The sequence below is a fragment of the Sarcophilus harrisii genome, chromosome 4, assembly GCF_902635505.1.
Source record: "Sarcophilus harrisii chromosome 4, mSarHar1.11, whole genome shotgun sequence".
Lineage (NCBI taxonomy): Eukaryota > Metazoa > Chordata > Mammalia > Dasyuromorphia > Dasyuridae > Sarcophilus > Sarcophilus harrisii.
Window position 1 is genome coordinate 219,946,153 of NC_045429.1, and position 26,371 is coordinate 219,972,523.

Consider the following 26,371-nt stretch of genomic DNA (forward strand, 5'->3'; position numbering starts at 1 on the left):
GACCTGCCCTTCAGGAAGATACATCCAAACAGAGAAGACAACACTTTAAAGAGAGTGATGGACAGGGAGACATATATTTGGTCCAGAAAATTACAAAATGGAAGAATAGGGAAATTCCTTCCCCCCTCATAAACAGTCCATCAAGGAACAGTAGAAGAGTTGATCTAATAATTGTTTATCTTTGAGGTAATGACAATTCTTGCAAATCTAACTGATCTTTGGGCAATGCTGGGCATGTAGGGACTTTTTCCCAACCCTCCTGCTCTGAAGAGAAGAATATATATATCCAGTGAGATACCTAATGGTTCTGGGTAGAACAAAATATTGGACCTCTAGAGTCAGGAAATCTAGAATTTAAATCTGGTCTCAGAAACTTACTATGTGATTTTAGGTAAATTGATCACACTGTGCCTGTTTCCTCAACTACAAAATAGGGATGATAATAATAGTACCTACACCTCACAGGATTTTGGAGATAAATGAGATAACTGTAAAATGATTAGCATAGTGCTAGCACATAGTAGGTACTATATGACTTCAAATGGGCCTATAATCTTGTTTCAGTAAATTTATCTTGGAATAGAGATATGATTGCCTGCCACTGATCTCAGCAGACTGACAAAATTGTATATATACAAAGTTGAATGCCAAATATCCACTATTAGTGCAAAAGCAATTTGACAAAGTTGTCTCTTAAAAATGTCACAAAAACAAGTCTATTTAGAGGTTCTTCAAATAAAAAACAAATTAACAATAAAAACAATAATGTCCAGATGATACGTGATATTGATAAACCATGTAACTGGATTTCTTTCTCAGCTATTTTACTTCTCTTGGATCTTTTAATCTGTCTGTCTTTTTTCCTTCCTTCTGCTAACCTTAAATGATATTGATACATTTCTTTAGATTCATTATCAGTATCATTCTCCAGTTATACTGTTTTCATTTTTTTTTTTTTGTAGAGGAAGAAAAGGAAAAGAATGAAAATAAAGGGCCATATAGAAGTTAGAGTTGTTTTTATATGTGTATCACTTGTAAATTATGGCTAAGAGAGTATCAGAGTAGAAGGGAATCACTCGTCCAACAGTCATCATATGAATGAAGAAATTTAAGGGCCAAGGAAGTTAAATGACTTGAGTGCCTGAACCAGTGCTCTTCCCATATTTTTACTATATATGCTGCTTCTAAGTTGGGTCTTTTGTAAGCTAGGAATGGATTATAACATTAAAAGAGCATGTTAAATGTTTTAGAAATTAGGTTTACTTTGGTTACTACACCAACTAAAAGAAAGAATATTATAAATCATATTATGAATCTTATGGAGGAAAAATTTGGAATAAGTTAAAGAATAATACAGGATATCCCACATATTAAAAATTTCTACTTTGTATAATAATGATTTACAGGAAACAGAAATATTAATTATCCCTCTCTTAATTTCTTAAAAAGGAATGTAAATGACATTAGAATTGAAAAATGAAGGTCTCTTCTCCTCATTTATGGTGTTTAAGAATAAGAATTATGATTTTTTTTTTTTTTGGGTGGTGGTGATGGTAAAGAAGTTGAATGGTTTGAGGTTGATTTTGTTATTTTCCCCTATCAGGTAAATTACAAACACTAATCTTCTTGTAATCTGGTCATTGATTCTACGCAATATCAGCATCTCTAGAAGATAGTTTCCTTATATTGGGGAGGGGGGATGATAGCAACTGCATTCCTAACTAAAATAGTATTCTACAAAATAATCTAAAATAAGCTGGTTTTATAATAGCTGTATACTGGGTAATCTTTTAAACAAATTTCAAATTATTTAAATACTTTTAGGTTAGAAAATTTCCACCCTGAATATTCTCAAATGAAAAGAACAAGAATAATCTTTCTTATTCCTTCTGTTTTATTTTTAAAAGGCTGGGATCATCCAATGAGAAAAGTTACCAAAATAGGGCTTTCATATGATCTTCTTGTTAAAGCATAGTTTTTCTCCTTTGTGTTCCCAAGTTTCAAGTGTCAAACAGCTTTATTAGGATGCTTAGAACATAAGACTCAAAGTACCTTAAAAATGATGCTTAGAACATAAGACTCAAAGTACCTTAAAAATATTAACAGGAGAAAACAGGTGCCAATAATAAAAGTCATCCATTAAATATAATTTATGTAATTTTAAAGACAGTTAATTATTCTTACCTCTGAATTAATAACTTTAATCAGGAAGAAAATGTGATAGACAGTCTTGGTTAACAAAGAAAGTTGACGACACCTCTCTAGATACACTTGCACAGATGGTTCTACTCTTTGTTGTAATTTACTCCAAAAAAGAGTCAGTTCCCTAAAAGAAAGTTTAAAAAACAACAAAACACCAAGATGATGCAAGAATGTAGCAATCAGAAGCCATAATAATTGAGTTTATGAAGTCAAATATAAAATTAGTTTCATCTTTCACTTTCTCTATTTGAAATTATTTGAATAGCCACTATTTTTTCAAAGATATATCTTTAAGAATTTGTAAACAGCCTGTCTATAATATTCTTTCAATTCAGACAAAAAGATACTATTTTCTACAAAGAAATATTTGCTATTTTTTCAAATAAAACCAGTGAATTCATAATCCCTATTTCAACGGGCAATATGTTTAAACATGCTGATAGTCATCAATGTTATGTTGTTTCTTACATTTTAAAGTACAAATAGACTACTCCATTAGATCCATTATTGAGGTACCTCTATTAGAAGAACCAGTAATAATGTAGAACACAATGAAAAACAGAATAATTTTACATAGAAATATGCTACAAAATGAGAAAATTAAATCTTATTCTAAAAACAAAACTGAAGTAGAATTCTGGTTTTACTTAATTTCATCTTGAATGAAATAATTACATCTGTCAGAAGTAAATAGATTCTTCTGAAGGTAAGACTTATACTTATTCTTTTAAACTATTGTCCCATTTTATTCTCCTGTGAGAGCAATGACCTACAGTAGGAAAGCCTGCAATAGCTAATTAAGGTAAATATATCTGTCTTCTGTAACTAGTCAATTGATAAGTGTTTTAGTTCATTCTTTCTCTTTAATTGTTAGTACAGCTGTTTTTGCAACTCAAATTTTATCTTAGATGAAAGATAATGAAAGATCTGTATTTGTGCCTGAAACTCTGGAAAAGCAAGAGTCCTCAGAAGTCCTAACAGTGGTAGAGGGGCAGCTATGACAGTGACTGTGAAGAGAAGGTTTATTTAGAGAAAGTTTGAGTAGCCTTTGGTAGAGGTTTGGTTCTGAGTGCTATTTTCTTTCCTGTCTGGGGCTAACTGCTTTATATTTTTCCCCTGCAGGACAAAACTTCTGGTCAATCTCCTTGTTTCCATTTCCTTGCCAGGTATTCTACCCACAATTATGTATTATTTCTTGGTATTTCACAAGAGTCAATTCTAGATTCTTTGCTAATTTCTCTCTAAATTAATTCCCGTAAGGATCCATTAATAGTTTCAATGCATTAACAGATTAGTCTAAAATCTACATATCTGGTTCTGACTTCTCCTTAGTTCCCTAATTCTAATTTTTCTACTGTTTGCCTTTATTTGGGTATCCTTTTCCACCTGAAACTGAAAATGTTAAACTTAGTAAGTTAATAACCTCAGTTAACATGCTTAATTCCTAATTAACTCACTGCACTGAATTATATCCTGTTCCTTCTTGGTTGAGAGACTCCTTTCCCTATATTTTCTCCAAACCCTATTCTCTTGTATATCTTAAACCAAAGATGTTAAACATATTATGCCTTCCTCAATACTTCCAGGTATGGGAAGAACCACATTAAGATGTAACTGGGAAATATTTAACAAAATAAAAGTCCAATAAAACATAGAATAAAGTTACATCTTAAGACAAGTTAATTTGAGACTGACATCCATTCTATCTGAGTTTGATTTCACTAGCCTTTACACAATCTACTACAGTAAGGGTATCACTTTTGTTTCTGCAACATCTTTTTGATCTGTTCCTTTCCAACAAGCACCAGAAGAGCTTGATATCACAAATATACTTTTGGGTAGGAGCTAGAACTAAATTTCTAAAGCCTTTTCCAATGCTAAGATTCTATAATTCAACTTAGTTGTTCTATTTGTCACTTTCATATTCCTTCATCTAACTTCTCCATCCCCTTAATTAATTTTGTACTCCTACGACAATTTTCCTCAAACATCATTTGCATAATATGGTATCTCTTTGGATACTGAATTCAAAATCTGGTGTCGAGGTCTTTTTTCAAGGTAAACAATATATCATCCATCTTAAAACTTTCCATCAAAAGTACTTTGCTTGTATGATAAATGCAGAAATATGTTTAGAGAAATTGCATGTTTAACATACATTGGATTATTTGCTGTCTAGGGGAAGAGGGAGGTGGGGAGGAAGGAAGAAAAATATGGAACTCAAGAGTTTTGCAAGGGAGAATGTTGAAAATTATCTTTTCATGTATTTTAAAAAATAAAAAGCTATTATATATTACACACACACACACACACACACACACATGGGTGTGTGTGTGTGTGTGTATGTACTGTGCTTCAACATCAGCAAATATTTTCATCTGTTCTACCAAAAGCAGAACCCATTCTCCCACATGTAGTTGTTTTCCTATCTTGTCAGACCATGCTTCCTTTGCAATTCTTAAAGATTTGGATTGAAATAATCCATCAGGGGAAGATTATTTACTGGTTATTTGCTATGTCTGATATTTAATATGTCTGAGGATTTTTTCTTTCCATTCGTACTGTATATATTCAAATCTACTTTATAAATATTATGAAGATTTTATTATATCCTATATTTTAAAGAAGGAAAACATGTCTTCTAATTTTTTTTTTTTGTCTTCTCTATAGCAACAAAGCCTGCAGAGGATGGAGAAAACCTGTTAAGGACCATTCCTAGGTGAAGGGGCAGATCAATTCTCTGAGAACCTCCACAGCTATGAATCATAAACTTGCAGGAGTTGCAAAGCAGCCTTTGCAGATGTTCCTTGTGGATTGGGAATGGAATAAATTGGAAGCAAGAGGGAAGAGGAGGGAGTCAGAGAACATAACTGCCTCTTAGTATAAAGGTCAGAGAAGAGCAACTGTCTCTCAGTCTCCTTGTATCATCCTCCTCCTCCTCCTCTCACATGAAGAGATCCATTCTACAGGTCTGAGTTAGACCTCCAGCAGCCACTGGCAGGTGGCTCCTGTATCACAACAAAAACCCAGGATTGTCAAGAGGAAAGACAAAGATTACTGACAGGAGGAGAAAGAGGTCAACAACAATTCTGTGTACCTTTTTGAATGAAAATTCCTTTCCAGAAAACTATAAGCTTTGTGAATCCAAGAACATATCCTATTAACTTTTGCATTTACCTCAGCATCCTTGCACAATACTTTGAAATAGATAAGTAATAAATATTTGTTAAGATGAAACAAAATTTAAGCAATTTTAAGATGAAGGGCTTAATAACCAATGCCAAGAAAGCATGTAATAACTTTTAAGTCATCAATACTGAAAAAAAAAAACCCTAAAAACTTTAAAAGTAAAAATACAGTTCATAGTTAATATATCTTCTAAATCACTGCTGCCATGCTTTTTTCTTTCTTTCTTTTTTTTTTTTTAATTAATGAAATCAATCTTTAAAAAATAATTAACTCACCAGGCACAATACATATCTCCTTGTTGTAACTGGCGGGATAAAAATGCAGTACATAAAACGAGAGCACTTTTTTCATCTCCATCAGATTCTAAGTTACATATCATTTCTAGAGCATCTTTGCAATCAACTGCTGAGATCTAAAGAAAAAAGATACACACATGATTTATTTTATATTTGGATACATGTTGACCTAATCTACCATTACAGAATTTCTATTAGAAATGTATTGCTTAGCATCCAAAAGTAAAATTTCAGATGCTACTAATTAGAACTGGTTCTCAAGGGAAAGGGGCATTGAATTTAATTTACTGATCTTGAGGCCAATATTAAAAACACTTAAGAAAAGTCAATTGTTTTCAATTGCACATTCTAATCATATACTTATAAACTCATTAAAACAGGTACATCAAGGACCTCTAATAGGTAATAATTTGAAAGGAAATATATACATTTAAAAGTTACAATATTTTCTTTGACATGCCAAAGGATTTTAAGTCATTAAGTTCCCAATTATTTATTAGGTGCAAAGTATATCATCAAAACCTCAATAAATATTTTAATAAGTTGTCTGCTTTTTGATGGAAAGGACAGAGTGACTTAAAAACTTTTCTGAGGTTCTGCTGACAGTTTCTCTCAGAGATCTTCACAGATATTTACCTACCTCCATTTCAAAATCATAATGTTCATGAACACATACCCTAAGGGTTAAGGCATAATAGACAATCAGATTCAAATTTAAATAATGATGATGTTGGCAGTTATATAGTTTTTAAAATTTACTTAATCCACAAATCTTTCTCATCTTGGCCATATTTGGTACTATGGTGACCACAAACAAAATCAGGTAAGTATATATAATCCTACTTGTAACAAGTTTATGAAGACTGATGACACAGAACCACATAGATAATTGTATTATCACAGACAATAAGAGAATTCCAACAAATTGCCACTGAGTTTGTGGTCATTGCAAATGATCTGTGGAAAAAATATTTCTCCCCATGGTAGACCCAGAAATTTTAGGTTTCTGAAATAATCATTCCTCTAGATTCTGTTTTCTCTTATTGTCAGTTAGATCTTTTCTTTTCTAACTTCTGCTACCTCTGGAGAGAAAAAAGCAAGCACAAGAGTAATAGCGATTTATATTTCCTCCTGCCTCCCTAAAAGGAAGCAGTGCTGAATATCCTAGCAATTAGGCCGGTAAAAGAAGAAAACAAGAACTACTAGATATTACTCTGGTTCTAGGTGGCTGTAGTAGCTGCAGTGGACAGAGAAGGGATACCAAAGAAAGAGATAGCCAATTGTAGAAGGAAGAAATGAAGGCCTTGTTAGAACTGTTATAGCATTGACTACCTTGCTGTTGTCTTCCCCTGCTTCTCCCTACCCTCCTGCTTATGCTGTAGGGTAGACAAAGATTTTCATATATTCTATAATACATAAACTAAACATTTCTTTATATCCTTCATCATCTATTAATAGATTTCCCTTATATGTAGCAGTTGAAAATGATATGTGAGATCTAAGTAGTTGTACTTAGTACAGAGGTTGAGACAAGTTCATGAAAAAGACAAATTCAAGATCTGTCTGAATTCTGAAGGTAGAAGTGACTGGTAAACAGATGAAGAAAAGAGCCAGGTAATGAACAGGGATAACTAAAACATTAGAAGGGAAAGGCTAGAAGCAGAAGAACAAAAATATAATTAGGCAAGGTAAAGAAAGGCAACAATGAAGCTGAAGACATAAATTAAGGATTTGAGGGATAAGAATTCCATCTTTATATAAGAAATCAGAGCCTCACACAAGATATGTAGTGACCTAATCAAAGTGAAGGATAGAAAAGAACAATTTTGCATTGTTCCTAAAGAGTAAAAGGAAGGGAAAAATTCCTGAAATTCTATAGAAAATATACTATTAAAATCCAACAGCTACTGTCACCTTGAATTATCACTAAAATGTCCCTGCTGTATGACATCTTCTTCATTTTGTTTCTGTCTTTGTTTTTTTTTAAAGTTTTGTTTTTTAAAATACAGCATGAAAAGGTTTTGATTCTATAGGGAAGCTACAATGCATTAGAATCCAGGAAATAAGGGACACATTGGAATACCAATCTATGGATACTTTGGTTGAGAGGTCAAAGCAGAATGGGCTACCTCCTCTATGTGTCCTCTATCAGCCTTTGTACTTAGGTCTTGTTTGTCTTTTAGGTGTATACACATATATTAACAAATATAGGCACAGGACAGAGACTGAATACATGGGGCAACCGAGACTGACAAAGTTCTGTAACAAATGTAACACAGATAGAAAGTCCTTTACCCACCTCAATAACTCCAAGACTAATCATTAGATTATCTTTTTTAAAGGTCTAAGAATTCATAACTACTGTGTTAATGCTCTTTCCAGTATAAATCTGGTGACTGTTGGATTAAATATTCACTTAGTGCAAAACTAGAGTCTACCAGGTGGTCGGGGTAAGGGCTTCCAGTCAGAATGACAATCACAACAAAAACTGTTACATAATTAGGTCCTGTATAATGCACCAATGGTAGGATCATGCAAGTCCCAGAATAATGGGCACTGGAAAATCTGGGAATTTTTTTCTTTCCTTCTCACATGGATGACTTTATCCTGGAGGTCATCCCATGGTGTCCTGTTCCCATTAGGAGAACAATTCAGACCATAGTTTATCTTGATGGTTAACTAGGATGGGGAGATGGATAAGTATGCTAGATGGAATACTATAATGTGTAGGTAAATTAACAAGGTACATTTCATGAAATGACATAGGCTGGGGAATACACTAAAGCTGAGGGATGATGTAATAAAGTTAATCACTTTCATGGCCTTTAGAAATTAAGGATTAAGATTATCTCAAACTTCTCTTTGTCCCTGCTGTATTAAGCTGTGTTTATGGTTAAAAGACTTACATAGGATACTGTGAGTTTATTGGATACAGTGCATTGTAATAGACTTGAAGAAAAAAAGGCATATACTTGTGAAGTTAAAAGCACATATAATACTAATTAGGGTATATATTAATAGATGATTAAAAAAATCATAAAAAGATGATAAAAGATGTCACAAATTTCATAAAGATTTATGTGTTTTTTTCTACCTCAAAATATAGGTATTTAAGGAATTTTTGAAAAAAGTAAATTTGAATTAGGCTTTAAGAGATTGGGATTTAAAAGGCAAAGAGAGAGAGAGAGAGAGGGATATTCCAGGTAAAAGAAAAAGAAAACACATGATAATCACTGAACAGATCTTTATTATGTGTCTATACTATAAGCTAAATACTATGCAAGGAACTAGGGACATGAAACAATCCCTATCCTGAAGGAGCTTAAATTCTATCAGAAAATAAATTATATGAGGGGAAGCTAGGTGGCGCAGTGGCACCAGCCCTGAAGTCAGGAGGACCTGAGTCCAATTCTGACCTAACACTTACCACTTCCTGGCTTTGTGACCCTGTGCAAGTCACTTATCTCCAATGGCCTCAGCAAAAATAAATAAATAAATAAATAAACAAACAAATAAATAAATGAATGAATAAATAAACAAACAAACAAATAAATAAATAATAAAAAAAGGAGCAGCAGAAGAGGGAAGAAGGAAGAGGGAGGAAGAAGGAGAAAGACCGAGATTAAAATTACACTTTCTTTCAGTTGAAGATAAACAGTACTAAATGGTTTATGGGGAAAGGATTTTAAGAGCTGTCAACTCAAAAAGGTTCACAATTACCCTTCATAAAGGAAGAACTATTAGACAAAAATTCATTTCTAAGAATGAGTAAGAAAGAATGCTATTTAGGAACCTAAAGGTGTTTAAGAAACTTATTCAAACAAATCAAAGTGCAGAATCTGGTCAAAGTGGTACAATTCAAATTATTCTTGATCCTTTAAAAGGCATAAATTGGACCTGTGATTTCAATACTTAAGAGCATCTCAGTAGCAGGAAATTCTGTAACTTAGTCTTAAGAGAGTTGCCTGTGTTACTGAGAATTTAAATGGTTTGCCTAGGATCACAAAATTAAGTCAGAAAGCATCTATTTAAATGTCTATTATAGGCTAGGTACCAGGGATATAAGGATAAAAATGAAACAATCCCTACTCCCAAGAGGTTTACATTCTAACGAGAGGGACAAGAACATACATTGATTTATTACAGCATAAATATTAAGTATACACAAAGTAGTTAAATACAAGGTGGAAAACAGTGGCAGTGTGGGGGAATCCAGAAAGTCTTTATGTAGGAGATGGTACCAGAGCAATATCTTCAAAGGAAACAGGGACTCTCTGAGGCATTTCAGGCATGTGGGATAGGATGGGGCATGGGAGTGTCATGTATGCAAAATGGAGAAAAGGCCAGTTTGGCTGAATAGCAGATGCAGCTGGAGGGATGTCTAGTGAGACTGGATAGGATAGGCATAGTCATGAGGAAAAAGTTAAATGGAATAAGTTATATTTTATCCTAAAAGCGACAAGATGGGGTCACATATATGGTCAGATATGTACTTAAAGATGGAATCAATAAGGAAACTGCTGCAATTAACAAAGCAAGTGGTAATAATGGCTTGGTATTTGTGGGAATGGAAAGAAGGGGTCAGATAGAAGAGATGCAGAGATAGAAATAGCAAGATTTAGGAACTGATTAAATATATAGGCAAGGGAGAGCAGGGAGTCTAGGATAACACCGAGATTATAAACTTTAAACTTAAGATACTGAAAGGACCTTCAATGGAAACACAGAAATTATAAAAGGGAAGAATTTAGGGAAAAAGCAGTGAACTTAGTTCTGGACATACTGAATTGAAGATGCCAATAAGGTTACCAAGAGAGGGGAGCCTAGGACAAAATCTTGGAGAACACCCATAAGTGGGGAAAGTGTGTGATAAGGATGATGAGCCAGAAAAGAAAGAATTTAAATCAAGTCTTTTTGGTTCTGAGACAGGCTCTCTATTTCACTATGCCACAAATACTTGTCATTACCATTTAATAACCGCTTTAATATGCTTTTCCTGTGGTTTAAACAAATTTTAAAGTACTGGAATTCCCTGAATTTTTACTTCCCTCAATTTTACCTAAGAATTGGGTACATTATCTGATGACTGAAAAAAATTTCCACTTCAAATAAAGATCCTAATTATTCTGCAAAATAACTCCCCTCCTCACCCTTAAGCACTTGTCTTTGGATTATAGGATTTAAAGCTTGAAGGGAATAGAGATTATTTAGTCCAACCCTTTCATTTTACACATGAAAGCTGAAGAGAACTAAAATGACTTAAAGTAATTTTTGTACCAATGGGAAGTTGATAATAATTTACATCAGAGTGATAAAACTCACAAAATATTCAGAATAGGTACAAATAATTATGTTTTTGATTTAAAAAAAAGAAAAACATCTTTTATGGGAGAAATGATCTTTTAAGTTCTACATAATGACTTTGAAAATGTTAAAGAATGGACAGAGATGTAAAAAACTAAATAAATTGTATATTACTTACCTCTTCATTCTCCTCAGTACTAGCATATTGCTCTGCATATAGCAGACACTTAAATGTTTTTGAATATTAAATTCATGATAAATGGCTTGTAGCTGAAGATAACTTTAAAGTCTGATATAAAATGATAATTTTTAACTATTACATATTTCCTATAATTTAACTGCATTTTTTTTTTTTGGCTGAGACAATTGGGGTTAAGTGACTTTGACTTGCTCAAGATTAGACAGCGAGGAAGTGTTAAGTGTCTGAGGCCACATTTGAACTCAGGTCCTCCTGATTTTAGGACTGGTACTCTAAACTCTGTACTACCTAGCTGTCCTTTAACTGCTTCTTTAAGATAACACTACTAGCTAAAATAGCAGATCAGAGAAATTTATTTACAGTAGAAAGAACAAAGAGAATTCCATCTATAACTTGACTAACTTGAAGGATAAGAAACAAAAACATTATGACCTTTCTTCCCTTGAATTAACAAGTCAGCTAAAAATTCATACTTATAGAATTTTTAGCTATATACTTATAAATTTTAGAAGCAATCTCAGTAAAGAAAATATACTTACCTCTTCAATTAACTTGTCATTTGGTGATGCTGTACTGAGACAGACAAGGTAGGTTTGCTTAAAACTGCCCTTTATACCAAGCTCTGGATGGTCAGAACACAGCTTTGCTAAGGCAGTGGCTTGGGTTAACTGATTTGTTTTGATTAGATGTTTAATTCTCATATCCAACAAGATGGGACCCTCAAAGGCTAAAAATTCATTCACTTTGAAAGATAAAACATAACACATTATTAACAGAAAATTCTAATTTAACAATACTATAACTGAAATACAAATATTCCCAAGGAATTTAAAAGCCAAAAGGGCAGACAGCACCAAAATTTTTTGCAATTGCTATTGTATTGTTAGGCTGTTTTGTTCCCCTTTCCCCCCAAAAGTTCCTGACCTGATGAAGCAGCTATATTTTCAAAAACTCTCTAGTAATTTCTGGCCACTAAAGTTACAAAATATTAGAAGAGGTATCATAATAAATTCTGAAATAATTCAACAGGGGTAGAAATAATATTGCTTTAAATGGTAATATTCAAAGTTGTCCAAAAACATACTAAGTTCTTTTTATTTGCATAATTAACTCCCTAGCCCTATGGGTTGGAATCTTTGGAGATTCCCAATGGTCAGCCATATAAATGTGGATATGGTATTTCAAAAGCTTTTAATTTACATGGATGAAGTGTTTTTCTTCCTAAGAACTCAAGTCTTATATTTCCTGAAGAATAGTGCCTATATACCATTAATCTTTGTATATTTTATTTTTCAGTTGACAAACTATTTGAAGTATCTTTCTAACATTCTGGTTTCACAGTAGTGTGTTCCATCATCTACAAAGAGGAACTTTTTCCCTTAATATTTAAAATTTTATATGGTAATAACATGAAAGGTTTTTTTTTTTTAATCTAATGACAATATCCCTTAAATCATACTGTTTTTCCTATTTGCAAATGAAGTATAATACTTACCTAGTATTAATTTTGTTTTTTTCCCTTTAGATATTTACTCTTTACTTTTCTCATTATTTTGTGAAGTACCTGTAACACTCTGCTAGAATGACTAAGTTCCAAATGTTTTGATCATTTAATATTTCAAAGATAATGTGAATCACAGAAATCTCAGATTTGGAAGGTACCATTGAGGCTCTCTAGTCCAATCTGTGTATAAAAGTACCAGAATGAGAATTCCCTCTACAACATACCCGGCAACACTAGGCAGCTCTCCAATGTCCTTTGGGCAACCTGCAACTTTGATTCTTTAAAGATTGTGGTGTTCCAAGATTTGTCACCTACAGCATATCACCTGGAGAACATTTGTGTTTAAAAAAAAGATGTGGTTTTGTACTTGGGCACACCTTGGGATTGTTGAAAGCATCGTGCAATTTAACAAATGCCAATTACTGTTTTCCTTTATTCAATTCCGAGCCTAACTCATTGGCTTATCTGCAGTGCTCTTCCCAGGTGTATGTAATGTGATAACTTAGGAGACTGACCATTCAATTCTCTTATTTTGATCTGGACAAAGGGCATTTTTCATGTGTTTGATTTATGAATTGTTAGTAATCACAAAGAATAAAAGAATCTTCACCTAAGGAAGTATTGTAATGTCTATCAGCTCAACTATATCTTAATAAGAAGTTCTTCTAAAATAAATCTCATTTTACATTTTTTTCTGTTTAATTTAGTATTATAATAAATATATCCCATTGCTCTGGTCTATTCAGATATTTCTGTAACCTAACTCCATGACACAATATATAACCTATTCTGGCTTTGTTTCAACTTAAAATTTGATAATAATTCCACTGGGGATATTATTCATAACACTGATAAAAATATTAAGTTGCACAAGTCAAAGTCCCACCTATAAGTCACTGATTGTCTTGGATCCAAATATTTACGTAGTTTTTAGTAAACAATGTCAACATATAAAAACAAATTATACAGGTGTCACTTTTTTCCTGGTCTTTTTTCTTTTATTGCTCTTTTTAAGTTTTTTGACCCTATTTCCCTTATTAAACTATTCAAGAAATTAAAACATCAAAACACAGATAAAACAAATGCTAATATATCTAACTTGATCAAAAAATAGGTATACAGGCCAAGATTTTTTTCAAATGTCTGTAAGAAGAAAACTCATTAATTTCTGCAGTGTGTTTAGTTTAGTGTCACATGGAAAAAACTACACGTGATTTTAAATCACATGTAAAATATGCAAGAAAATATGAAATAAAAATATGGCTATTCTGATTATAAACAAGTCAAAGGTATTAAATTAGCTTCTTGCTTCTAAATCTATCTTCTTCGGAAAGGCAAACTAGAAAGATACCAAAAAACAGGAATTATATCAAAATAATCTTTCAAAGACTCAAGATGAGATTGTTGTAAAGAAATAATTTTGAGATATGGCAAATATGTTAACCAAACAGATGGCTTGACTTCCTAATATCCTAAGTTGAAAAAAAAAATAGATTGGGAAAGTGAGCAAAGAGGAATTGTTACAATGAAAAATTAATGTCAGAAAAGCAGATTTAAATATAAAGGCAAAATTAAAGTTATTAATGAAAGGTTTTGAAGAAAAGAAGAAAAAGAACCCCAAGGTTATAGGACAAATCTAACTCTTAGGGAAATGACAAAGTTCCATCCTGGATATAAACTGGCAAAAATTACCATGCAAATTGGTATTTCTAAAGATGAAGCAGTTAAGGAGCTACTAAGCTATTAATTAGCAAGTAATCAGCTCTCAAAAAAGAGAGAGAAAAAGTGATAACCTAATTACAAATCTAAGTAAAGTATAAGAATGTGTGTGATAATACCACTAGAACTTACCTATGCCTCTCTGTTCTCTGTTCCTTTACTTCCTTGCCAGGAGTTCTCTTCTTACTTTATATATGCAATTACTCTTTTCCTTAACTGCTATAAAATAGGACTTAAATATATTTTATAGTTTTTTCTGTTTTCAACAAGGTTTTGTGCTCCCTGTTCCTAGTTTTAAAGTAAGCTGAACTATACTAAATACAAATGTATTCATATAAAGTCCTTTTCTTTGTGTACATGAAAATGATCATGTTTAATGACATTTGTCAAAGAAAAATAAAAAAAAAATAGTAAATGAATGTATCATATTTCCTAAAATTAAGATAAGGAAATTGAATATGTCATGTATTATAAAAGAAGGTTCCCTAAAAAATTAAGTTAAACTTTTACTTAAGTGAGACCCCTTAGTCTTTTTCTCTGAATCAAATCACAACAGAATATTTAGAACTTTTGTTTTCAGAATATTTTACAAGCAAAAAATAGTTTTGAGCTTCACATAAAACTTGTTGAAGTCCTACCAGAATCACCTCCATTTTTCAGATGAGGAAAATGAGGCTGAGAAGTTAAGTAATGATGTTTTTAAGCACACAATTACAAAATATTAAATGTGAGGTTTGAGCTTAAAAGTCTTCCTAACTCTAAGTCCAACAGTCTAACTATTATGCTGAGGGAAGAAACTTTTCTGACACATTAGAACCCATTAAAACCACAAAGTTTGATTATCATGAAGTGTATCTTATAGCTTTAAAACTATTATTTGAATTAATGGAAAGAAATGTTTTTATTTTAGTCATATCTAATAATCCATAAAACTTAAACGACACCATTTTAATACTTCAATATGTAAAGGTTTTTTTTTTTTTTTTTTTTTTTTTTAAAAACACATTTCAATAAAATAGTTCTTGATCATACTCCTTTTTTACTACAGGGAGTTATGACTTGTTTTGGTTAAATCTGAGGAAAGAAGAATTCAGAGTTTGGGGAATAAGATAGTTGGCTACAAAAATGATGATAATTAGTATTTACAACTTTTTATACCAGATTCTGATATTTGTCCATTGGTAGAACAATGAACCTAGAATCAAGAGACCTAGTTTCTAATTCTGGTTTTGAAATGACTACAAGAAAGTAAGCAGATTACTTCTCATTTTTGTGTCTCTGTATCCTCAATGTTAAAATGTCTGTTGAATTAAATTAGTTGTCTATGACTTTAAAGAAGTTATCACACATAAGCTTAGTTTCCTCATTTCTAAAATGGAAATAATAATGCTCATACTAGAAATTTTTATAAGGATTGCTGATAAGCCATATGGGCTTGTTGTAAGAAAAATACTTTAATAACAAACTTTCAAGTGCTGTATAAAAATGAGAGTTGTTATCATTACAATATTTGATGATCATGTGAGGGGTAGAAGGAAGTTAGCTGACAATAATATCTATAATACCTACTTCATAAAGCTTTTGTGAAGCTCAAAATACAACGTATTATAAAAGTATTTGGCAAAACTTTAAATGCTACATAAATAACAGCTATTATGAAGAAGAGTAACTATGAAACTTAAGAAATACAATGAAAAATACTCAATTCTATATCATGGTCCACAGACAAAAAGAAGGCAAGAAACAAGGAAAGAGAAGAGAAACCAACATTTGAATGACAATAACTACTGATTCTAATGACAATAACTAATGATTCTTTCAATGTTACCATATAGTTAAAATAACTACAGGGTTCCAAAATATGCTTCTCCACTTAGAATCATGTGCCATTTATATATGAAATTTGAAAAATTTAAGAATTAGGAGGAGATAATGCAGTAGGTGTTCTTTGGAGTGATTACTCCAGGAAAAATATTTCCCCAAGTAGGTTGAGTGAATACCTAAAGTTCCCAAAAGATACCCTGACTTAACATTTAAGAAAGGCAAATATACACACAAAGTTAAAGCACAGAGCAAAAGAGAAACAGAAAGGTATTCAAATTAAGGTAAATTTATAAATTAAATTGCTTTGGTTCAGATTTAGAACTAGAAGGGACTTCATAAATCATGTGAGACCATTCGTTTTTCAAATGAAGAAAACAAAACTCTCAGAGGGAGTAACTCACTTGTCCAAAATCACACATATTAAGTGAAAGAACCAGGATTTCAGCCCATGACCTTTAACTACAAGTTAGGACTCATTCCACTACATCACCCTTATGTCCTAAATTCGTGGGGGGGAGGGGGGGAATCTATTTTCAAAATCTTCTTGACCATTTCTGAATTTGGGAAAATGAAGCAAACTTTATAATGAGACTGCAAAAGGAAGATAATTTTTTTCTGTCAGACCAACTGACTGGCTTTTAGGAAATAAGGTCACCCTATTCAGGAGTGTCACAGTCAATTATAATTTGTCCTTTAAACCCTGCTCCAATCACCTTTTTTTAAGTGGAAAAAAGTGTTTCTAGTTTTACTCTTAAACTTCACAAATATTCTGTTTTTAAAAAGTAAAGGCTTTAGAATTTTGAAGATTTTCTATATCAATTTCATAACTACTACTTTATTTACCTTTAATAGTCAAAGACTATTGTTAACAGAATAGGGCCTGTCATTCAAATATTTGAATATAGCACCAAAATCAACATTTATTATGCTGAATCCAAAAAGAAGATTAGGATTTTTCCCCCCTAAAAGAAGGGGAAAAAAAATCCCAGCCCTCAGAAAACAAAAACAGAAAAGCCTAAATTCTTCATAGTTTCACTACTCTGAGAGGAATCTAGGTACTTCTCCTCTTCCCCATCCCCAACCTTTGATAAAAGCCCTATTAAACTCATTAAAATGCAAAATCCTTAAGGACGCAAAAATGAAAAGCTGTTTTTTTTTTTTTCTACATTGCTTTATATGGTCTGCATGTAAACATGAATATTGTGTGTTCACATTCATATTTTTCTCACAAAACTAATTCCACGCATATAGGGAACTTTAAGGGAAAATTTTATCCAAGATCATCAGTATCTTCTTTGCAATTGTGAGATGGCTAAATCATTCATATTAACAGAGTAGTACTGTAGTCTACTTCAGCATGATGCCAATCAATTTCCTTGCAAATAGTTTCATTATTAATTAAATCTAGTTGGGACAGCTTTAAAGCTAATAACATTTAAGACAAAGGCAGTTGAGTACAGATTTAAAGTCAGTGGGTCTCTGTACAATTCCCAGGTATGTCATTTACTGCGTGTACAACCTTGGTAAAGTCATCTCCCCTCTGAGTCTCAGTTTTCTCATCTGTAAAATAAGAGGATTAGACTGCAAGACCTGTAAAGTTCCTTTCTAACTCTGTATCTACAAAATGCTATGATTATAAATTAGCCAGAAAATCTAGAATGGGGCAATGAGTTCTAGCAGTAAGAGTACTGAAATGTAAATTGAGACCTATGTTTTTATTATCATCTCTATTAATGATTTATTGTCAAAGTCTGGAGAAATAATTTTCCACTAGGTTTAAGTTTCCCAATCTGTAAAATGAGCTGTCCATCCCTCAAAATATTCAAGAAAAACTGACACTGAAACCACTTACTCCTGTAAAAGATGATGACTTTCTGACTGAAAGGTTCTCTGAATGCGCCCTCCTAACCTTCTTGACAGATAAGAAAGCCTTGAGAATGAATGAGATTAAATATAAATGCTTTGAGAACTTCAAAGGAAAGATTATCTTAAAAGGTCTTTTAAAAACGAAATTTTAAAATAAGATTTCATAAAATATTCTATATTTATTTTTGTATATTAACAAATATATTTTCTCTTTCTAAAATTTTTACCTTTTTCCTTATCCAATGATTCTTGGGAAAGAATCGCATGCAATACTGGATTTTTCCACACACCAGTCTCTTGGGCAAGAGTAGCTAAAAAATGCAATTCACAGCTTCCATTCTCCATCAGCTTTTGATGAGCTACCTATAAACATCAGAAACCAGAAGAGTTCGAATTATATTTTTAAAAGCAACACTAAAGCATTCTGATATATATATATATTAAATTTTATAATTTTAAAATAAAAACAGCTAAGTGGCTTAGTGGATAGAGCAACAGGCCTGGAGTCAGTAAGACTTCAGTTCAAATCTGGACTCAGAAGTTTATTAAGTAAGTTTTGTGACCAAGGTAAAATCATTTAATATCTTATTTGCTTTAATCTACTAGAGAAGAAAATTACACACTACTCCAAAATATTTGCAAAGAAAACCCCAAAATAGGGTCATGAAGAGTTGAACCTGACTGAATGATTAAACAACAACACATCAACTTTTGAAATAGCTTATAAAGTTTTATCTGAAAAAACAAACACAAAACCTTATATTACAAGATGCTTAATGCTTTCATTTCTGATTTTAAATAATCAATCCAAAACAGCAATAAAGCAAATATAAAACTTAATTTCTATTATTTACAGAGAGAATTGCTATTATAAAACAAATATAAACATCTGAATACAGTTCATTAAATCTGTATTTCATGGAAGTGATCAGAATTGCCACTCTACAAAACTGACTTTAAATTCATTCTAAATTGTGTGTTGTACATATCTCTCCTTCATCTCCTTTTCTCTCCCTCTCTTCCTCCTTCCCCCTCTCTAATTACACACACACACACACACACACACACACCCCAATAGGTATATTTTTAATTTTTTTTTTTGGGGGGGGGTTAGGCAATTGAGGTTAAATGACTTGTTTAGGATAACATAATAACTGGGTAATTGTTAAGTCTCTGAGGCTGGATTTGAACCCAAGTCTTCCTGACTTCAGGGTCAGCATTCTACTCACTGCACCATTTGAATGAATAATATGGTTTTGAATAAAATCCCCAAAGGGAAAAACTAATCTTTTGTATTTTTACTTCAAATTTTATTCTGAAATACACACACACACACACACACACACACACACACAAATGTTTTCAAATGTTGCTCATTTAATTTTGCCCACAAATTATAAATTAAATTCTGAAGTATATGTGTACGTCTTTTTTTTTCTTTTTAAATAACAAATATAAAGAAATCTGGTTAATAACTCTCCATTAAAGATTAAATAAAATACCTGGAGTTTTAGAAAAATAACAAAACAAGACACACACACACACACACACACACACATTTTTATTATTTCACCCTTGTACAAAAGATAATACTTATGAGTGCAGGCCCTGAAGTCAGAAGGACTTGAGGTCAATTGCGGCTCCAGACACTTAACACTTCCTAGCTATGTGACCCTGGGCAAGTCACTTGTAACTCAATTGCCTCATCAAAAAAACAAAAACAAAAACAAAAAACAAAGGTAATAACAAAATGTGCAAAGTAACTTAATACTACATCTGCATATAAAAATCTACAAACTGTCTTTTGTTAGTAAGTATATTTGGAAAACATAATATTCATCACAATCTGAGCTCCGTGATGAATAGGAAATGGGGAAAAAAAACAAATGAATAAATATGTATTTTACTATGAAATACTGTAAGATCTTATTTTACTTTAGGCAAAGATAGACTTATAAGCAAATTTCAAAAATATATTATTTCTCAGGCTAACTAATATTCTTTTACTTCATCACTATTTTTATTTGTCATTCCCTAATAAGGGTTATACAGTAATAAAAACTGATAAAACTAAAAAGGTATTTTTAGAACTCTTCATAGACATACTATGACAGCTTGTAGGAGGATTTTGCCCAGCCATTAGAAAAATGTGTTATTAATTCAATTAACTAAATTATACAACCAACATACTTTAAAAATCACCTACAATGTGCCATGCTCTGTGCTTGGTTCTGAAGAATATATAAGGGAATATAAGCTGTGTCCCACACTAAAAGACTTTATATTCTTGTTCCTAAATCAAAGCTATCAAACAATACAAAAATTAGAGAAAAGTAAGTGCTGCCTTAACGATATGATGACTGCAAGTGCAATAAAAAAACTAAATGAGACTTTCTAGCTTCCTTCAAGCACCAGCTGAAGTATCCCTTCTTATAGACCTATCCTGATACCTCCACTTCCACTAGTTGCAAATGTTATTTTTTAATCCTTAAAATCACTCTGCATTTTCTCCAAATACTTTGTATATATTTTTTCAAATATATTTTGGTAACAGGAAACACTTACATAGCTTTTCTGGTACATGTGTACTTTCTTCTCCAAAGAATATAGATTTTTTAAGAACAGATACTCTTTTTTGTTTTGTCTTTAATCCCCACTGTCTATAGAGTTGTTTTTTGAAAATAATGAACACTTAATACATGCCTGTTGAATGAATTAAATATAATATCAGCTTTAGAAAAGTTTAAATTAATTGACTTAACAAAGCCAAGTTAGTAAACTGGTCATTTCTAAATTCAGACATGGGTAGTTGCCTTCCTTTGAAAAACCAAAGTTGGTTGACTGTCAAGGAGTAGTGCAAGAGCTAATGAGCCTATTGAAATGTATGTGCTTATTTTGCTACCTAATACAAATTGAAATTTTGTATTTTATAATATGAAGCAAAACCACTTGGAACATAACTATTACAAATTCTTACCTGCACCAATGCTTGAAATTCTTTCCATTGATTATCTGATAATTCAAAGGGCAGACACAATAACAGCTCTACACAGCTTCTGAAAAGCAAAAGGTTGGTGAGGATATACCAATGAGTCAAATAAAATTGAGTGATTTTTGTATTGACAGACTTAACAAATCTATTTAACATTAAGCTTTCTTAATATAACATCTAAAAGATCATGAAAATTTAAATCCATGATTTGATTTACTGAAAAATATACTTACAGTGCCAATCGTTCCAGGACCAACGCTACATTTTCGCACTCAGAGGTAAGATAAGGTCGTGCTTTAGCATAGCTTTGAATAGCCACTGTGTAAACCTCCAACAAAGGTAAAGGATCTTCTGAGGCTTTCCATTTCTCAGCATATTCAAGGAGTGTCTATTCAGAAGAAATAATAAGCAATGCTAAAAATAAAACAAATCTTAAAAGCCGATTCTTAGTTTTATAATTTGTTTCCAAAAAGAGAAATTTTATTTATCAGAGAGAAATCTTAGTTTTTAAAAATTCAGGTAATTCACAAAATCTCAGGAGAAAAAAAGAAAACTAAAAGTTCAACTTTAACCAGAGTTGGAATGTCTTTGATAACATACTCATAGGGACTATTCAGTGTCTGTTTGAAGATTTCTATTATGAACCCTCTATCTTCAGAGGCAGCTTATCTCACTACTGGATAGCTGCTGCTAGTTCTGCTGTTTTTCTGAGACTGTAATAGAAGTAGAACTTTCTGAAAAATGCAAGAAATGAGTCCTCCTAAATGATTATCTTTAATTTTGTACTTTAATTAGACAAAAGCCTTATTTTTAGTTCAATCAAAAGTAAACTGTCATCAAGATATGTATGTGATGGTTTTACCTTCCTCTCGTTTAAAAAAGATTAAATGATGTCTCAGCTAATTTAAGAGAAGTTTCAAATCATAAGATGCTTAAATAATTAATGTTTAGCCTAAATGGAATAATTCTAAGCTAAATAGTACTTTTAATCTTATAATCTCAAGTTAAGGATATAAATTGGTCCTTTGATTTCATTTGTGCAGAGAATTCTTTCTACCAATGCAAGTCAATAGCATCTTCTCTGTAATCTAGAGAGAGGTCTTTGAGCACTGAGAATGTGTCTTACCCAGGTCACATAGCCAAGAGATATTTAGAGATAGGACCAAAATATAAGTCTTTCCTGGTTTTGAAGCTGGTTCTTCCACTCAATAAATTCAAATATTATTATTGCAAAAGGTAGAAAATGGGATCATCCTAGTGCTCTCCTTGGCTGTGCTACTTCAAATCTATCATTAAGTTGATCTTATGATTAAAATTAAAACTATGATCTTCAGTTATAAAACAAGTTTTTATTATATAAAAATGAGTCAAAAATTTAAAACCCTTTATAGGATGATCAAGGCATTTCTTAAAAATTTCCAACTTTTTAAATATCCAAAATAACCCTTAAAAAAATTAAGTATAAATGTGTTACAAATCCATAAATAAGTTATATCAGAGCCAATAAAAATTTACAATACTTTTAAGAAATTGAACAAATGAAGGAATTGGTAATAGTGGATATAGACTTCCAGATGTAATTAATTCTCCCACAATTACTATTTTAAGTTTCCATGGGTTATTCTGAATGTATTGGGGCTTTAGATATTCTTACATGGTAATAAATATCCCTGAAAGCACTCATAAATATGCTTGGCAGACTACTGGACTCATCATGGTCAAGTCTAAACTGCAGCCTCCCAAGAAAGGAGATGTATTGGTGCTAAATATGAAATTACATTTTTCCTGTCACCTTGTCCTATTATCAGGTATGTTGTTCTTGTCTCCTCAATAAAAACAGGCTCACTGCATCTAAACACATAATTTTTGTTGTTGTATCACTCATGCCTAGTGGATTATTAATAAATGTCTGTTGAGTGGATGATTTTCCAAGATCATATAGTAATGATGGAGCCAGTACTAGAAAAACTGTTCTAATACTCAGTCCCATACTTTTACCAGGACATCTAATAAAAAGAACTGTTAACAGAAGGAATAAAAGAACAAACAGAAAGTAAAAGGTATCTGAAAAATATCCTCATGGAAATCCATAATAAGTTTACTCTGTATTTGGTTTTTAATAACCAAACCAGAGAACTGAATATATATCCTGTAGCAAGAAAATAGGAATAATATTAGGCTAATATTTAGCCTAATTTAGGCTAAATTACACTTTTAATACAAGTAATAGTTAAGTCAGTAGAATAAATTTGCATTTATCTATCAATTTTGTCTAAAATTATAGTTTCATTCTAATCTAGAGATACCAATCAATTATATTTAATTAGATACTTACGGTAAATATTATTAAGTTTTCATGAAGCCATGATAAGAAAAATACACATAAAACCTTAATTAACAAGTTTTAGATTGGTTTTCAAAGTACAGTTTGGCAATGAGATTGAAAGATTACAATTTGAACTAAATTGTAGCAGCATTAAGTTATCAGTTTGAATTTTAAAGTGAGAAAAGTACTTAAGACTATAAATGTCCAAAGTTAGGTAAAAAAGTGTAATTAATTTTATTATACTCTATAGCATAGAAAAGCAACAAAAACAAAACCCTTCAAATAAACTCCACACTGAAAATAAAGGCTATATTATAGTTATTAACATACAACTTGATACCAACTCTCAACTTTGATTTAAATCCTCTTTTAAGTATGAATAAAGAACATAAACTTAGGTAGAATAGTCTATTTTGTTCTGTCAAATCTAACATCCCTAAGAGCAGGGACTAATTAATTGTCTTTGTACTTCTAGATCCTAACACAGTAACTAGACCATAATATACAAGATCCTTAAGATCTCTGATATAAAACCGGACCCCTGGAGGCTTAATAAATGCTTGTTGAATTGAAATAAATTGTTTATATCTAAATTAAAAAAAAAATTCTCTTCAGTTGTAAGATAACAGCCTTTTATTACCTAAGAAAACAGGAAAAGCTAAGTTTACTTTTTTACAACTATCAAATTGTCTACTCAATGTTAAAAATTACTATAGCCACTGAAAGTCATCCCCAAATAGATAAATGGGCAAAAAATAGGAAGAAATAGTTCTCAAAAGAACTATAAGCTGTGATAATATGAAATAATATTCCAGATTGCTAAAAATGAAGAAATGAAAAATCAAAACAACTTTGAGGTTTCATCTCATAGCCTACAAATTAGCAGAAACTTATAAGAACATGAAGTGAACATGAAGTAAGAAAGTCAAGTAAGCAGGGCCAGGAAAAGAATATAAGCAATAATATCATTTTGTAAATGAAGGAAGCACTACAAATCATATGAAAGTGAATATTGTAAAATTACAAAGAACAAGCATGCCTCCAAAGAATAAGTATAAAAAGACAGCTTCTCCAAATCTTTGCTGAAGTTGGAGGTCCACACATTTTGGAAACCTTGGAAATAATTTGCAATTTCCCCCCCCCCCAATATTTAGTAAGCTTTATTGATTGTTTTTTCTCTTTTTCCTTTTAAAAATATTGTATCTGGGAGAAAGAATGATAAAGAGGGAAATCTGGATAATGTAAAAATAGTACTAAGAGAAAATTTTAATTAACATTTTTTAAACTAAAAGAAACTGTCGACAGTATCAGATCTTAAAATTATAAAAAAAGTAATTATCAAAACTATCTTAAGAAAAAGGAAGGTATATCAGTGAAACAGAGTAGGCATACAATATGCAGCAGGAAATTATTATAGTTAATTGTTATCTGTCCTTGTTTGAGCTTGGCTTTTTTAAGCCAAGATCTTTAACAAGTCTCAGTTTGAACATATGATGATAAGAAACATACACGTGACAGTAAACAAACAAATGCCATGTGTGCATGTGTATATGTGTATGTAAGTTTAAAAAGCCAATGATATGGCATTAAACTATGTAGTCGATATAGACAGTATAAGTTAGAAAAATAAAGGACTACTTGTTATTAAAGCATTTATTGTATGATACATTTAATAGGTGAAAAAATGATAGAAAAGTAGGAATTCAATATATACTGACAACAGCAGGAAAGATAATTTTTTTGTGTGCCAAGAATAGCTCTATTCATGAAGACTAGGGCAAAATTCCTGACAGACTTCTATTATCTGTTCTGCCCTTCTATACAAGTGTCCTTGTAAACAGTATTTAGTCAGTTTGCTGAATAAAACACAAAAGGTAGATTGAATGGAAATAAAGGCTTCTTCCACCACTATCTCTTGCATTACTAGGAGTTAAAGGGATCTGGACAACTGGTTGGACAACACTGAGCTATTTCCTCAGTATCCCAATCCAAATGCTGTTTTCTGAATAAAAATTTATTATATGGTAAACATTGCTGGGAAAGCTGGAAAGCAGCCTAATAGAAACTAGGCATAGATCAATTTCTTAAATTATTTGCCATGATAAAATCAAAATGGATAATTGACCTAGAATTAAAAAGAATTATCACAAGAAAAGTAAAAGAACATAGAACATATTACTTATCAGATTAATGGTAAGAGAATAATTTATGAATAAAGAACAGAGGTGTAAGATACAAGTGAGGTATAAAAAGAGATAATTTCTATTACAAAGAATAAAAAGGTTTTGTACAAATAAAACCAATGTAGCCAAAATTAAAAGGAAAATAGGAAAGTGGGGGAAAATTTTAATAGACAGTTTCTCAGAATAAGATCTCATTTGAATTAAAGAACTTTGTCAAATTCTTAAAAATATGATGAAATTCCCCAATTGATAAATAAATGGTCAAAGGATATGAAGCAGCCATTTTTTTTGATGAAGAAATCAAAACTATATATAGTCATTTGAAAAAACGCTCTAAATCACTACTGACTAGAGAAATATAAATTAGAACAATTCAGGTATCATCTAACATCTAACAGATTGGTTAAAATGATAGAAGGGGAAAGTGACAAATGTTGGAGGAGATATAAAAAAAAAAAACTGGGATACTAATAACACTGTTGGTGAAATTGATCCAACTATTTTGGAGAAAAATCTGGAATTACGCCAATATGTATACCCTTTGACACAGTAATAGCACTATTAGACCTGTTTTCCAAAATGATTAGGGAAAAAGGAAAAGAACTTATATGTTCTAAAATATTTAGAGCAGCTCTAAGTGGTGGCAAAAAAGATGGAAATTGAGGAGATGCCCATTAACTGAGGCATGGCTAAAGAAAGTGTGATATATGATTTTGATTGACTACTAGTCTGTTATAAGAAATGATGACCTGGTGGAGTTTAGAAAA

General features: G+C 31.7%; 1 protein-coding gene across 1 annotated transcript in view; it reads right to left on the reverse strand.

Moving 5' to 3' along the window:
* ZNF292 (zinc finger protein 292) overlaps positions 1-26,371 on the reverse strand; it is a 92,927-nt gene that overhangs the window by 13,367 nt on the left and 53,189 nt on the right. Inside the window, exons 2-7 of the mRNA XM_031964550.1 lie at positions 21,329-21,483; positions 21,081-21,159; positions 18,331-18,466; positions 11,730-11,932; positions 5,667-5,803; positions 2,185-2,326 (exon numbers count right to left, since the gene is read on the reverse strand). Of these exons, the coding sequence (XP_031820410.1) occupies positions 2,185-2,326; positions 5,667-5,803; positions 11,730-11,932; positions 18,331-18,466; positions 21,081-21,159; positions 21,329-21,483 (852 nt within the window). The remainder of the gene's footprint in view (positions 1-2,184; positions 2,327-5,666; positions 5,804-11,729; positions 11,933-18,330; positions 18,467-21,080; positions 21,160-21,328; positions 21,484-26,371) is intronic.